The 16,532-nt window shown below is 42.9% G+C and overlaps 1 protein-coding gene across 4 annotated transcripts in view; it reads right to left on the reverse strand.

Annotated features, from left to right (window-relative positions):
* Nucleotides 1-16,521, reverse strand: part of LOC308058177 (bifunctional heparan sulfate N-deacetylase/N-sulfotransferase 3) — a 73,307-nt gene extending 56,786 nt beyond the window's left edge. For 2 of the 4 annotated variants that reach the window (XM_080373560.1, XM_080373557.1), the window contains exons 1-2: nt 14,450-16,521; nt 5,513-6,639 (exon numbers count right to left, since the gene is read on the reverse strand). In XM_080373560.1, the coding sequence (XP_080229686.1) occupies nt 5,513-6,493 (981 nt within the window). In that variant the 5' untranslated portion in view covers nt 6,494-6,639; nt 14,450-16,521. Of the gene's footprint in view, nt 1-5,512; nt 10,903-14,449 lie in introns of those variants that run through there. The other 2 variants (XM_080373559.1, XM_080373558.1) reach the window with 2 other exon arrangements.
* Nucleotides 16,522-16,532: the final 11 nt, after the last annotated feature.

The raw sequence follows: 16,532 nt of genomic DNA on the forward strand, positions 1-16,532 counted from the left end.
CCAAAGGAAAGATTCCAGTGCAGCCGAATAGATGTGAGCATCTCTGGTGGTTCTGCAGCTGACACATTTGATGACATATCTATCATTTCTTTACTGATAACCTTCTATGTGATCCTATCAATAAAGAAGCAATTAACTTACAGAATTAGACTTCCTCCTGTGACAGGAACCATTCTGTGTCTTGACAGTTCAGGCTTTCTGCACCTTTTAGCCATTCTGCCTTAACACAAAATATATCTAAGCTTCTCTCTTCTGAGGCAAACATTTAGGCGATTCCTATGCAAGAGTAACTGAAAAGGTCCATTACTGTATTGTTTAAATTTATATCCAAGTGGTATGCTTTACCATGAAGTTCTGGTTTCTTTCCACATGTGCTACACAGGGTGAAAAGACACTTAATGGGTTTTAAACAACTGTATTAATTTAAGCTGTGCTGACTAATGTGGATGAATTTGTAATATTCTGAATAAACAAACAATTAGCTCTTAGGGTAGAAATCTGTTATTAAACAAAATAACATTATATTAAATAAAAGATTAAGCCACCAATGCACCAAGGAAATAATAAAAAATGTGACAGCACTGGCTTTGGAACATGGAAGAAGACTGGTTTGACCAAATGCAAATGTTTATATTTGGTCTTAGTCACTCTAGAAGTATTTTGTGAACAACAGAAAGAAACACATAGTTTTAAAGTGCAATTCACTTAACCATGCCTGCCTAGAGATGAGCTATTTTTTCTACGCTGTCTACTACAGAAAGTTTAGAGGACTAGCTCCAATATACACATCTACATTATAAACCTAAAAATCTGGGCAAGATGACAGACTGTGCAAGTGATGGAGACTAAAATACTATGAATTTATTCCTTCTGGCTAAATCCCCTCCATTACCAGAATGCAGTTTGGCACAGATGATTCACAAAGGGCTCTTGTTGCCTAAACCTTCACTGACTCTAATGCTGAAAGACTGCAGATTCAAGACTGTATTGCCCATTTCAATGCACATATACTAACAGATGCATTGCCTAAGCTCTCACTAATTAGAACCAGAAAAAAAGATATATATCATCCCCTTCCCAATAATGTAATGGACACTGTTAATCTGAAGCTTTTCCCTTGGCAATTATAAAAGAATAATTACAAGTGTAGCAAAAGATTGATCAGGTTTATATGAAGAAAGCGAAGAGATCCCCATCCTGACTTCAAATTTAAATGTCTCTTTTGAACTGCACACAAGGACAAGACAGTCAAGAGGATATCACACAGCTAATTATTTGGAAAAAGTAATTTCACAGTGGTCTAATTTTTGCTTTTGAAAATGTGATCAGCTCTTAAGGAAGCACAGAAGGTGCATGTGTTAGGGAAATGAAGGAAAAGGTACACCAACTTACTGCCTAGACCACCAGCACCACACAAAGTGTCGACAGGGAAAAAAAATAATCATATTTAATTTCCCCCCATATTATCAGCTGCTTTTCCCTTGGAAAAAATCTCAGTGCTGTACAGTCATAAAAATTTCAAAAAGAGAAACTGTAACGAAAAAGATATTAAATTAGTTGACCATCACCCAGGACAATCATGGTGTATTAAGATAAACTTACTCTGTGGATATCTAAATAGATTTTCTTTGTATGTCCATTTACATGAATTATTTGCACTGCATAGGCTCTTAGTCTTCTAAAAGACATAAGGAAAATAAAATATAACTTTGTCACAGCATAATCGTCCCTTCTGTCTGACAGACATTAGGAGAGGAAAAAAAAATGTTACTGAAAAAATGAATATTGAAATGACATTACCAAGCTTATTTTCAAAGTGGAAGGCAATTAGACTGTGAAAATATTCTCTTCCATTATTCCTATCTTACCAGAGGAAGTTAAAGTAAATAAATATGAAGATGGATGGTTATCATTGATGCACAGTGACAGCTACTCAGTACGTTACATTGAAGGACTATGTTCTATCAGTCCAGACTTTATGCAGTGACAGGCAAATCCCTAACAATCAGGTAGGCTAAAAATCCACTTACATACAGTTTAAAAGTTGTTTGGGCCTTTTTTAAAAAAAAACACCTGAAGAAGTTGTGGTGAAACTAGAATAAACTTAATTTGTTGTTTAATTAAACAAACCATTTATTAGTTTTATGGGATTTAGGCTGATAACTATGTCAAAGGATTTTCAGAATGGCTCTTTGTACCTATGCCCCTGACACTATAGATACTCAAGCTGAAGTACCACCACTGCCTCATCTTTAGAGGTGCAGAAGACACTCGTTTTAGAGGCTGTGCTTTTGGCTTGACCTCTTTGGAGGTCAATATATAATGCTGACAAAAAATTACCACTTAACCTTATAATAGCAATTTTTAAACTTTAAAGAGGGCAGTTTTGCTTAACGTCCAACTATTAACTATTCCGGCCACTTTGCAATCTCATTCAGGCATTTCTAGAAGAAATTCCCTTGAAAACCTGATCTTACATGCAACCGGGATCTCCTTGCCCAGAGACAGGCAAAAGGCACCTGGACATGGCCCAGCCTAGAGGAGGGGGGATGGACCAGATGGCCTCCAGAGGTACCCCCCAACCTCAGCACTCTGTCATTCTGTGAATTGAAACGTAACAAGTAACCCCGTACCTCTGCAGGGCTACAGGGTACCTTTTGCTGCGATGGCCCTCGATCTTAACGCTTACAAAGAGAAAGCAGTACAGACATAGCTTTCAACTTGCTCACTTGTGCTCAAACTTCAGGGGCTTAATGCATCAGTCCTAAAGTAAATCCAGGTTCCCTCTGCACCCAACAGGGAGCAGCTTTGTCTCAGAAGACCCAAGACAAGCGCTGCCTTCTTGAGTTAGGCAGTCAATCATGAGTGATTTGGTTTGCTATGGGTTCTGCATCAGCCCTCCAGTTCCTGAACTCTGTCCTATACAGAGGAACAGGTGGAACCAGTCTCAGAGGTTCCCTGGATGCTGGGAGGTTTCTGAAGTGTTCTAATGCAAATTACTTTGCATTAATAGAGCACATACAGTAACATTCACCTTACTCCCAGCAAGCTCCCAGTCCTTCCTGATGTGAGCGTAACTGGAGACATGTCAGACAAAATCAAAACACAAAAAAGTGTTATACCCAATTCTATATTGCTACTTTTTAAAATGTAAGCTTAGTAGAAATGAGTTAATCTTCAGTACTGAAATTATACAAAGGGTACATTTAGCAACCTATTTTCACCCTTGCAGCACACAATTCTCTGTCACAATCAACGCAGCAGAACTCAGTAAAACACTCCTGTTTAATAGGATGTCATTTATCCGCAAATATACTTTACAATAACGGATTTTCAACTACCGCAAATTGATTTTATTTCATTCCTTCCACATGTCATTGTGCCACAGAGGATAACTCCTTTGATATTAATAGTAATGAAGATGCATTGCATCTGACAGCCCTAACAACATGTTTAATAGAACATTTTAACTTTAAGTAGATGAAGAATCAGAAGGGAACACTTTTTCAGATTCCACTGTTTCAGAACACAGTTCTGAATAAATGAAATTATGCTACTTAAAAGTTATTTCCACTTTGATATTATTTCTATTTAATTTGACAGTTTTATTTTGGGAAGATCACATTCTGACATACTGCAAATTATTCTCCCCAAACAATACAGTTTATCCTTTTGTATCTGCTTTAATCAAATTTGTCTCAACACCTCCTGTTTCTGGTAAATAATTCTGGCAATTAATCACCCTAACTTACCCTAAAATGACAATCCCATGGTGTCACTCATAGAGAAACACTACAAAACATATTCTTTCAAACTGCTCCTGCACAATATGGTGAGAGATTTATTCAGGCTTTATTTTACATATTTTGTTAACAGAAACTGCTGCTTCTGTGGAATAGCAGGAGTTTTGCCAGTGATGTGGGTCAGACCTTACTTCTTTCCTGCAATTTGAGTTTGCACTTAGGAGCTCCTCAAAGCATGCTCACCTACCTACCTCAAATGGTGCCATCATGTTCTACACAGAAACTCCCTTTACTGAGTTTCACCTTTATTCCAGCTTTCTCCCATGCAATCTGTTTGCATAAGGAAAACACCTACTTTTCTAGGAGGTGTATCTTCTCTATAATTGCACGTGCAGAGAATGCTTAGGAAGAGAGTGCATGTGGCAATTTTTAAGTAAATTAAAGTGTAACTACAAGTTCAAGCCTTTTGTTTAAGGAAGCAATATATGTGCAGTTATTACAGCTTGGCAAATTTAATAACACTGAAAAAAAACCCAAACCCTAGCTAAAAATGAAACAAAAATCACCATCAACTGCACACTGTGCTGTCATTGCCTTTCCTTTTCCTAGTTCCTCTTTTCATTATGAAAGTTCTAACAAAACATTCCCCCTCATTTTTAGCGCAAACAGGGCAGCAATCAGCACTTTACACATTTTTAGCTTCTGGACCAAGTACAGCTGTGCAAGGTGACCTCTATCTACCTGCTTTGTAACAACACTCTTCACAAAAAGAAAACACGGCAGACAGCAAGACATAGCGTTAAGATGTTACTCCTACTGACCCAGAACTACCGCCTCATTTGAACAGCACAACAGAGTGAAAAATGACCTTCAGGAATGTACGTTTTTAAATGTTAAAATGGAAATCATCAAGTCATTTAGCAACAGAACAAGCTTTTAAGACCAGTGTTAACACAAACCTTGCTTGCAAGCAAAAGCCATAAAACAGAGACGATAAGAAAGGTGAAATGCTGTAACCAACTCCCGACACCTGAAACCTATTTCAAAGAGCTAATAATCCAGTCTATTCTTGAAAATTTATGTTGACATTTACTTTTGCTCACCACATTTACCTCTTGCTTGTAAGACTAGCAACTTGAACATTACATACGAACAGCTCTTGGCTCCAGCCCTGAAGTCCTGTGCTGTTTGCAAATGTCATTGGAATATGTGCTTAGACAGAAGCCACCATCAGGCTGGAGTTAAACACTCTGCAATTACGTTTAGAATTGTGCGTGTTGGGTGGGTTGTGGTGTGCGTGAAAACACTACCATTCTTACACCCTTTTCTTTATCCATTACTTAGCAACTAGTTGTCTTCCAGTTTCCTTTTGGGAAACTATTTTCCCTATATACTAAGTAGGAAGGAATCCAGAGGTGCCCACCAACCTGCTTGTGGAACTTAGCTCAGCAGGCACTTGTGTGTCACTTGAGAGAAAACAAGCGACAGTAACCAGTAAGTCATCTTATCTTACACTTTTATTCACATAGAGGTACAAGCAACACTGCATGGACTCTCCTCTAGCCTGAAGGTTGAAGGAACTGCTACACCTGGAATCAGAGACTACTCAAAGCCAGACAAACTGTCTTCTTTCTCAAGGCCCAAACAATCTGCATTGGTAGTTACTGATCTGCATCCTCGGTGAGTTCTGGCTACTAATAACTACTCACTTTAAGACAAAAGAAATGGCACTTTGCTGTAACGATGATTAGTTTCTGCATATACTTTACCTGTACATCGTTGGTGTTCATTCTTGTTCCCTCCTTCCCAACGAAGATGTCATCTATGTCAACCAGAATGTACCTATCCAAGGACAGTCTGAGCTTCTTTCCAGACAGGAAAGAGATGGCATCTATGAAAATCAGCTTGTGTAGCCAAAAATTCAAGTTACTGCCGAAAAGGACCCGTTGAATCCCATCGTGAAGCCCCAGGTCATGAATTACTGTGGCATAGAGAGCACTTATAGCAGCAGGTGGTGAAAGTTTTTCTGGTGTCTTTACTTTTGCAAATATCACTGGTTGATAAGCTGTGTGATTAATCTGGAAAACTGCCCAGTCATTTCCAAGCAAGGGACCTTTCTCAAGCTTAGAAGATTTAGTCACATGAAGCAGTGGGGAATGAGGGTTAATGCAACAGTCCTTAATACCCAGATTGCTGTGGACATGAAAAGGAAAGCCCTTCAACTGAACGCTCTGCAAGCTGTTATCATTGCCTTTGTGAAATCCAATAACACCTACACCATATTCTATACAGTACTTATCTAGAAGGCCTCTGTTCCAAGAGTCCATGTTCACATACTTTAGAATATTTTCATATACTATGAGAGCATATTTGCCTTTATTTTTGTCTATGAGCACTGGGAGGTCACCCTTCCCAGGTGCAATCTCAATGTGAAACTGAAATCTGCTAGATTCTAAAATGGTTATTATATCTTGGCCTAATGCCGAGTACTGGCTTTCCACAAACACCAGCACTACAAGATCTGTCCTCAGGGGATCAATAGGCTTCATGGTCTTCAACTCCATCAGCTTGTATGGCAATAGTTGAGGATCACCACATTCCACTTCTGAAGAGATTTCAGAAAGTTCATTTTCCTGTTTGTAGCCATTATACAAGTAGTACGCAGAAATAACTATGCTCACCATGCAAAAAGTGGCCAGCAAAATAACTGTTCTTTGAAAATGTCTGTGAAGTTTCACGATAAAACTCATGTTGTTTACTTGCCTTAGATTGTTCTTGACAGCAGCATTAAAAACAAATACAGATTCTCAATAACTTGTTCCAGTCCTCTGAAATATTTATGTCACCATTGCAGCGCGTACCTCTATCTTCCACAAAGCTTTACAGAAGGTATAGTCTAGAAGAAAAGAAAATCAGAGATTTAATTGAGGCATCATGCTTGTGAAGTATCATTGCACCTAAGCTAATGGTGAGCAAAGAAATCACTGCCAAACAGAGGTTTGGGAACAAACAGCTCAAAATTTCATAGTGCAAATTTGAAATTTTGCACTGGTACCGTTACTTCTTCCTGCTCCCATTAGCTGCCATGCGCATCTGAATGTCTCTAAATCTCACAGGCTCCTTACCCCGGAGGATCAAGTAAAAGAGGGTACACACAGGAGGAACTGAAAAGCAAGATACAGCCTCAAGTGAACTTTATGTTTTTCTGAAAACTTTTTTTACCTAAAGATAACTCCAAGTAGAAAACTGCTGACAACACAAATATTGAAGAAAATTTATAACCTTCCTCCTTCCACCCCCACACCCCATTCTACATAGCTAAACGAATTCCATCATATATTAATTTTTGAAGAACCAAGGAGTTCTTTATAAAACATGCACATTTTAACTGTTGTATACATACATAACGATATACTCTATATTACATGTATTACAGGAGTATATTTAAAACAAAGCTACACTTTTTCCTGCAACATTAGAAATAAACAAATAGCATTTAGTGGACTACGTACTGTTTTGCAAATTGTTGGAAGCAGTTTGTATTTCTTTGTATAAAGAAAGCATAAAATAATCCAGCCCTTAAATTTGAGAAAATAAAGTAATATATCAAAAGCTAACTTAGAGGCAGATCACCTAAGGATATATTTATGCTTTGACTTGTACCTAAAGAAAGCCAACAAAGTTCAAGCCAACAGTACGATTGCTGTCAGAAGTTTCTAACGAAACAACTGAAGGATGTGACAGGCATAAATACCATACGTTACAAAGGAAGGTTTTGAAATATCTAAAGGGTATGAAGATCTAGAACATGCTACAGTAACTTCACAATGTAGTACACAACCATTCCCATTTGTAAATGGGACTAGGAGAAGCTACGTGTGTAACATCAACATGGTCATTTCCAATCAGCGCTTAATCCTTCCAGGCTCAGTTTTCAGTAAAAATAAAAAGGCTAAAAATAGAGCTGGAAAAAGTGAGCATCAAGAAGCTCCAGAAGTATAACCAATATATAATATGAACTTTTCTGTAGAGACTGACAGGAACAAATAAATTTTCTCGAGAGATCACAATAACAAATGATACCTACTCAAGCTCTATCCCAAGTTTTGTACTTTCTAAGGTTTACTGTGTTTTTGTTAGAGATTTTGATTCCTAGAATGGCTGACAACCTTCAGTACTGCATCGGGAAGCAGGTGAGGACAGTCAGCTTCTGATCTGAAGAGATTTTCTGATCTGATCTGAGCATATACAAGACTAATCACATATTAATAAAGGGAGAAAAAGGAGGAGTTGTAAAAAAAAAAACACAACAAAAACAATCAAACAAAAGCAAACCACCAACCCACCAGCAGCAAAACCAAAGGAGAGGTCCTGCACCTGGGCCACTGACCCACTGACAGGTGCTCCTCTCCCCACACTGTGAAGGTGGCAGCCTCTCACTCCAGGTTTTCAAAAATGTTAAGAAATATAATGGGCTTAACAGCACCTATGTAACTGCCAAACTGCCACAACTTTAAGTCCCAAAGACTGATCCTCCCAGTGCCATGATGAGCACAAAGTAAAAATAAGAGAGTAGGAAAATGAGGTAAGGGGAAAGAAACTACACGGCATCCTAGTTATCAAAACAGCAAAATTAAGCACCAAGAGTAAGTGTATGTAAGTTGCCTCATTCCCAGCTAAGATTCCCTTTAAACTTGCATCTCACCAGAAAAGCCTGCTTTCTGGATATATTCTACTCTCTTCATCATTTCCTCACAGATGCCAGCATATTAACCCTTTCTGTTCTGGGTGGACTTAGATCCAGCCTTGAACCTTACTTGCAACTGCACAAAGGCTCGCATATAGCTTTTAGAGAGAAGACTTGCCTTTCACCCAGCATACAGCCTCATTAATTGGTGTTGGGCAAAAATGACATAATCCCCGTTTTTTAGTTTCTAGGTGCATGTATCCGAAAAGAATTTGAAGAAGGCATAGACCGAGTGACAATCTGCAAGTACCTTTAGAAGAACTCAAAGTACAATTGTAAGTATTGAAATGTCCGATCCTTGTCAAGCTAGCTTCAAGAATATCAGCTTAGATAGCAGAAAAGATATTTAATGTGGTAAGAAGTCAGGTGAAAGAAAGAACTCTACCCTGAATGAGTAAAACCAGAGAGATGTTTCCAGACAGATGATTTTTCATTACACACACAAAGGATTCTTTTCATTTTGCATTTTCAATTCAGCTGCCTGAATGCCAAGAAACTTGTAATTTAGTGGCTAAAATTAATACTTACTGCATTCTGTAGAAAAGCTGTACACACATCTACTTATCTTCAATAACCACAGACCTGGCTGGCTTACCTCACACAGAGCCCAGGATACAAGAGATGCCAGCCTGCAAAGCCCGACTCTTGCTGACAAAAGTACCACGAATAACTTGTTTGAATGACATAGTCAACCATCAGACAGCCTGCAAGCACAATGCCTGTCTGCTTCTTTTAGCCCTAAGCTCCTCTAACATGTCCCAAAATACCCCTATTCTTACAACAGAAACCACCAAAGTCCTACCAAGAGGAATTCCCAGCAGCATGATACAAAAGTTTCTTTCTTTACTGGCATATGCTTCTGACAGTCACCTGAACCTGAGGATCCTGTCTGGAGCAGGGAAAATTTACAGTGACCTAAGCTCATGGCAAGAAAGGGCTGATTAGACAGAGTTGTTCGAATGAGAGGTTACAGACAGGCTACAACCCAAGGGCTGCTAAAGTAAGCAGCAGGAGCAGCCGACACATTTGCAGCAAGGATGCAGTTCCTAATGCCATTCCATGGAGCAGAAAATCTGGAGCCAACCCAGAAACCTGTACTTTTGTCAAGGAAACTTCTGTCATTTTATCCTTAGCTCCTAATTGCAGGTACCTCCTGGGGCTACAGAGTGCAGCTGTAGGGAGGAGTGGATGGAAATGCCAAGACAGATGTGAGGTTAAACTCTGAGGAATGAGGAATTCTCCCCAGACCCAGCAGGACACAGCCAGACTTGGCATCCTCACCACTGAAGACAGGAAGAAAGGGGAATGGAATGGAGTAAGGCACAAGTTTTACACGCATGCTTTCGCCAATCAGCTTGATGCTTATGTAATTTTCACTTATTTAAGGACTGTTTTACATGCCAAGAGTTCAAAAGAACATTGACAGAAAAAATAAAAAACACAAGGAGAACACACATTTAGTAATATCAAAATAGTTTCAAAGCCTGACAGGGTACAGCTGCTTTCCTAGAGGAACAGCAGCATTTTACTGTAGGCAACAGTACTTGCTAGGTATTCCACTGGCATCTTAACAGTACCATGCTAAAGGAAGTCATCATGCACCAGACTTCACAACTGTATAGAGATCTTCAGTGTGCATCACCCACAACATGCTGTGGGACCTCTCAAGACCACTACAGTGGCATTTATCACAGCCTCAGGCATGGCTTCAGGGAAAATGGTCCTTGTCCCCTTTCACTACCAACAGTAAAACCAGACCAAGGGCGTAATCCAGACTGTATCAACAGTGGGTAAGCTGATAGAAGGAGCATCTCAGAGCAGGACAGTACTTATGGAGTCTTACTTTCATGATGAAAGAACACAGTATTTTACAAAAAAAAATGAAGAAGTCATGATAGCTTGAACTGCAGTACAATAAAAAATATAATAATCCAGGTACAGGAAAAAGCCTTAAAGAAAAAAAAATAATCAAAGAGTCTAGAAACTCTTCACCAGAGTTCAAGCTCGTTAGTATTGTTTCAGTGGAAAAACCATGAAAAAGACCTGTAGCTAACATAAGCAGCCTAAGCTCATTGATTCCCATGGAGTCATGTGGTGTTCAGTGAAAGAAAGATATGGTCTCACCTGTATCTCAAAGGACTTGAAAATGGGTGCCAGACATTATACGAATCCAATGTTCCACAAAGATGAAGTTGAAATTTTACCTCTAAAATGATTTGTACGGTATTTTTTCACTGTCTGAAGCAATAAAAGCTGCCTCATTGTTCTGTATCTAGAACCTTATTGTTTCAGAAGAATCTGCATTTTATCTCCACAGAACTTCGCATTTTCATGCTACCATCTGAAAATTCAGAGCAGAACCTTTTCCCTGTGCTGCTCCAAGTATGAGGTATCAGAATACCTCCCCAAGGTGAAAATCAGCATCTTTGAATATTTAGATTAATTTTTTTTTTTAACTTGTGGACACACTATGGAGGAGAAGATCTGGCTAAGAGAAAGCTGACTCATGGAAGTAAGTTTTGTATTTTATTCTGAATACAGCAAGGCTCAATAATATTCTCATCTACTGCAGAAGCGACTTCTGCAGCCCAGGATTAGTTCACATGAAAAATCTCATGACTACAGGAAGGAAGTATCACCTTATTAACTGGAAGATTTAAAATTCTAAGCGGTACTGCTGGGTAGTCACAATTACAGGTATCTTCAGACAGATAGAAGAAACAGATGTATTAGAATAGAGATCTTCAGCTGTGGGTTTTTTTGTTGCTTTTTTAAAAAATTGTTTTGTTGTTTGTTTTGGGGTTTTATTTAATTCACTAACAAGGCAGTACTGGTAAGACAACAAATAATGTGATGAACTCAAACGAGCTGAACTGCACCATAAGGAGCCTGGTGAGTTCCTACAATTTGCAGCTTCCTTTAGTTTGTTGTTCCATTGCTAACCATAAATGACCAAATTCTTGGCTTCTACAAATCATTTCAGCACAATAACCCTAATGGAAATATTTACATATATATATATATATACACATAAATAATACTGGCTGGGGACTTAGCCCATTAACGAGGTGCAGTAAGTGAACATAAAGAACATGAAATCATAAGTCTTGATTTTTGTGTTTTCTGGCAGTAATATTTATGTAATAAATAGTAAAGCAGCCTTCCCAGAAGTCTTCGCAGTCAGCCTGGAACCCAGTCCCTGGGCTCAGGCTCATGGGGCAGCCGCTGACAGTCTCTGCCCCGTGAGCGTCATGGCAACCCTGCAAACATTGTGTCCTCCGTGGTACATTTTTTGCACGAAGACTTTCATGGTGCACACAGCTCCTTTCCATGGGGTTTGTAAGACCGGCTTTTCCACACAGCAGAAACACACTGTGTTCTGGACTCAGTAGCTGCAAAGAAATGTGGTTCTGACCATTCAATTTCATAATCGGTATTTATATTTTCTGGAACTAAAAAAAATAATATATCCCTCAGATGATAGCAATTTCAGGTTCACATCATCATACAGTAATGAACAGATGCCCAATGGGAAAGCAGGTACCCACATATAGACACATAAAACTGCATACCATTTAAAAACCAAAAAAAATTTTCAAGTTGCACCATGAATATCAGTAAGATTCTTAAAACTAAAAGAAACATTCTTCTTGAATTCTGTTGTGTTAAAAACTATCAAGATTAAAACAATGGGCTGAGCTAAAATATCCACAAGCAAATGAGTAATTGCTCTCAAATCACATTTTTCAAAGCCCAGTAAAAAAAAAATATAAAAAATATCTGGTTTAGCTTAAACTCATGCCTGTGCAAGGGCACCTGCTTACTGTGACCCTTGATTAGAAATGATAAAGTTGTGTCATACTTACATACAGACATTAAAATACATCGTTAGTAACAAAAATCCTTTTTATCTAGAACTGCCAAAAAATGGTGCTAGCTCAGAGTTGACTAATCATCAATATTATTCAGCTATATTACATTTGTCTGGTTACATACGCCTGAACATACTTTTAAGTATCTTTCTCCTCTTCTAATAATCCCCATCATTATATTCTGGTTCTGTTCTTTACCAAACTAGCCACTACCACAGTCCAAGCAACATATATTAAATGAAGGGTAATTTTTAAATGAACAATAGATGAAAAATAGACATATTGTTCAGCACGTTAATATAAGCAGTTACATCTCCACTGATTAGAATGCTTTGAACCTACAAGCCTGCTTTGGCAAGCCACTATGAAATAGACCTTAAAGAAGTATTCTGAAGTCATTACATTAGGATTACTAAAATGGAAATCTTTGGATATACAAACGACCTGGCAGAAAGCAGCAAGGTGCATCTGGAAACAACCGAACCTGGGACAGATAGCAGTGCTCAGAATTTTAAATCAATTATGAAAATGCGAAACTGGTCTCCAAATACAGAGTGCTCCTACTTACAACATGATTCTACTGACTGAAGTATTCAAGGAGGGTAACTCAGACAAGCAAATCCAGGCTGAGAATGAGATCTTATGACTGCATATTAAGAAGACATTTTCAGCCTGAAAAGATGGTGATGAGATGTGAACTGTCAAGGGAAGTCATCGAGACCCTTCAGCATCACATAACAAACCCTGTAATGTGTGAATATTGAAGGGCTTATGTTCTCTCATACACATTTTTAAAAAAAAATTAGGCAGAACAACAATTCTGGTAGACAGATATGCTTTTTCAAGTCCTCGGGGCACACAATTTTTAGTTCCTACCGTACCTATGAGATCCTTAGCTTCACACTGTACTGCCTCATGCTTTACTAGAGAACCTTACAGGACAGGAATTCATGCATCAGGATTTGACATTAAGAGATATTTATAAAGATTAAATATATAGTATTTCAAAATACTTTAAAGGAAAGCTTGGAGGACTTTAAGAGAAGTTGGCTTTGGTCTTCACATTACTACTTTAACCTTCATACAATACTTTCTATCAAAAGATCTCAAACCACTTTATATCTCATACTATTTTTCTGAGACAAAACCTATTATTTTTCACCACTCACAGAAACATCGCTATGGAAAGACTAAACGATTTGTCCAAGGTCTTGAAGCCAAACACACGGCACATTCCCTCGCCTGTGCCCCCCACCCACATTGCTTCCCCCTCTCGTTTCTCCAACTGCTGCGAGGCACGAGCTGTGTCAGGGATTAAGGCGCAGAGTTCACCCCCCCTCTCCGAGAGACTGCAGTGGGGATGCCAGCAGTGAAAGAAACGCTGTTTCCCCCACTCTCCATTTTATTATGAAGAAAAAAATTGTAACCCACCACGCCAAAACTTGAAGCAATGCCCTGTGGCACCTCAACTAGCGACTTAAATAATATCAGAGTTCTCTGCCACGTCCAAAAGGGTGCGTGTGGCAGCTGAAACGCGCAGCAACGCACCCCGGCCTCTCCGCGGGATGCCAGGAACGCAGGTCGCTCCCAACACCTGAGGTTATCAATAATCACGGCACTCGGATGCCTAATTGCGCTCCCGCCGCAGCGCTCGGCCGGTGCCCGCAGACACTAGAGGGCAACAGCGTCGCACGGCAGCGGCGGGCAGCGGCGAGGGGCAGCAGCCGATCTGGCGGCGGGGCCGGGGGTACCGCGCCAGCCGGCGGTGTTCGGTGTTCGATGAGCGGCGCACGAAGAGCACCAGCCCCGAGCGCGGGGAGCCCCGCCAGGCCGCCACGCAAGCGGGTCCGCACGCAGCCCACCGGGGCGCGGAGCCCGGCACCGCCGCCGCCCCAGCCCTGGGCAGCCGCCCCGTCCCGCCGCGCTGCCGGCCGGTGCCCGCGGCGGGCAGACGCCTCCGGGCGGGCCGGTCCCCGCCCCGCAACTTTGCCGGAGGAGCCCCGCACCCGCCCGTCCGCCGAGTTGGGGGACCGGTCCCCGCCGGGCCGGGGGCACCGCGCGGAGGGACCGCCCGCCCCGCCCGTTACCTCCAGGCGCGCGCCGCCGCCATGCCACCGCCCCGGGGCCCGCCGCCCGCCCGCCCGCCGCAGCTGCCGCTCCCGTCCCCCGGCGGCGGCGGGCGCAGGGAGCTGTGGCGGCTCCTCCAGGGAGAGGCGCCTGCACCCGGCGGGCGCGGGGAGCGCGGCACGGCACCGCCCCAGCCCCGGCCCCGGCCCGCCCGCGGGGAGGGAGGGAGGGAGGGGAGGGGCGGCGAGGGGCGGTGGGGCCGCCCGCCCGGGGCTGCGAGCACCGCCCGCCCCGCCGCGCCCTCCCGGAGGCGGGGCCCCGCGCCGCCGCTCCCGCGCTTCACCGGCCAGGGGCCCCGCCGCGCCGAGCCGCGCCGCCTCCGCGCCCTGGGCCGCCCGTGGGGCTGCGGGGCGGGGGCCGCGCCCGCGGGCTGCCCGGCCCCGAGCGAGTGGCGGCCGCCGGGCACCGGGCACCTGCCGCGCCTCCTTCCCAGGGCGCCGGCGGCCGCGCTCCCGCCGCAGGCGACCCTCAGCAGCCCCACGCCACCCCGACCGACCTCCCCCGCGGGTCCGTCACCCTCCGTTCACAGGCCGTGTGCCGTGTGTGTCCGCTCCGCAAAAACTAAACACGCCGCAGCGAGCCCTCCTGCAGCCGCGGAGGGAACCCCTCTGGGAAGCGCTTCCCGTGCAGCGCACGACGGTGGAAATCCCGTAAGGTCAATCATATTTTCTTTAGAGAACTGAGGGTCAAAGTCTTGACAGAATGCCAGGTAACGTGTTTGCAGCCTCACTGCTTTGCTTTATTGAATTTTCTAACCTCGTCTTTAAATGGTGTTCGTCCCTCCGGGTTTTGCACTGATACTCTCGCCCCTCCTTGCCGGAGACGGGGCTGCTCCAGCCCTGCGGGTTAGGCAGCCCCCTTCCCGCTCCCAACCCCGTCAGCTGACTTCCAGCCTCCGCACATGGGAAATAAAATTAATAAATTTTACAAGCGCCGTCTTGATCTAACTAACTGCTTCCCAATTGCATGGTGATAACTAGCTCACCTAGCAGCCGACAGTTTAACATGCCAGGCTAACTCCATCGCTGGTGGGGATTTTTCCCTCAGCGTGCCATGAGCCATGGGGCGGAAGGTAGTCAAAGTGACTGAAATTCTTGGATGGGGGTTCAAAGTCCCCAATGTGTATGGCTTCCCTCCCACCTTTCTGTCTCGGTAGCTGGCACTGGTTTTCAGTTATCACGGGTCAACGTAGACAGAAAAGCGTTACATCCCGCTTGTCCTCATGTGCACTTGGCTGCTCCCCGAGATGTGCTAGACATCTTGCAGTGAGGGCTTCAGCACTGCAAGACAGCAGCTGTAGTACCGAGCCGTTCTGGCAAGAGTATTAACAGCTTTGATCTTTCCTGGTGCTACTTTTCATGTTTTTGCTCTTGAGCTGTCATTGCAGCGTGACCTGGGCATAATGTCTCAGCCATTCTTTTAGCAGTGGGTCTTAAAGACACTGCTGAGTGTGCTCCTGGCCAGGATCTCTGCCTGGCCGCTGGCACCTCACAGAACAACCTGTAGCAATGTGGCGTTGTGTTACCACAGACTGCTACCACAACTGGCATAACTGTGGCCGTTTCACAACATCTGAGGTCACATCTAACGTGCACCACCCCAGAACTGAATAGGTAAATGCGTAGTTAATCCAGACAAGAAATGAGGTGGGAGGGAAACCGGTGGGCTACTGAACCACGAGCAACACAGAGGCACATTCAGACCACTGCTAGTCGTACAGAACTGAGGCAACCCTACGCTGTTGCTGCCGCTGGTATGCAAGGCAGGGACTGAACCCTATTTCCCAGATGTACTGACTGACCCGTGTCCATATATGCAGTAAAGAACACGGTGAAGGGAAGTGTCCCCTGTTCCGTGCCTGGGAATGTTTTCCAAGGAAGCTACTTTCATCCTTTCAGACTGTTGCCCCAAACCACCTATATTCCAGGTGAAGGATCCAAGACTTTAGGATGCAGACCAACACTACAGATCACAGAATGCCTGAGTTTGAAAGACACTTCTGGGGGTCAAATGTCCAACCCCCTGCCCGAGCAAGGTCACACC

This window comes from Falco punctatus, assembly GCF_963210335.1.
Source record: "Falco punctatus genome assembly, chromosome: 1".
NCBI lineage: Eukaryota > Metazoa > Chordata > Aves > Falconiformes > Falconidae > Falco > Falco punctatus.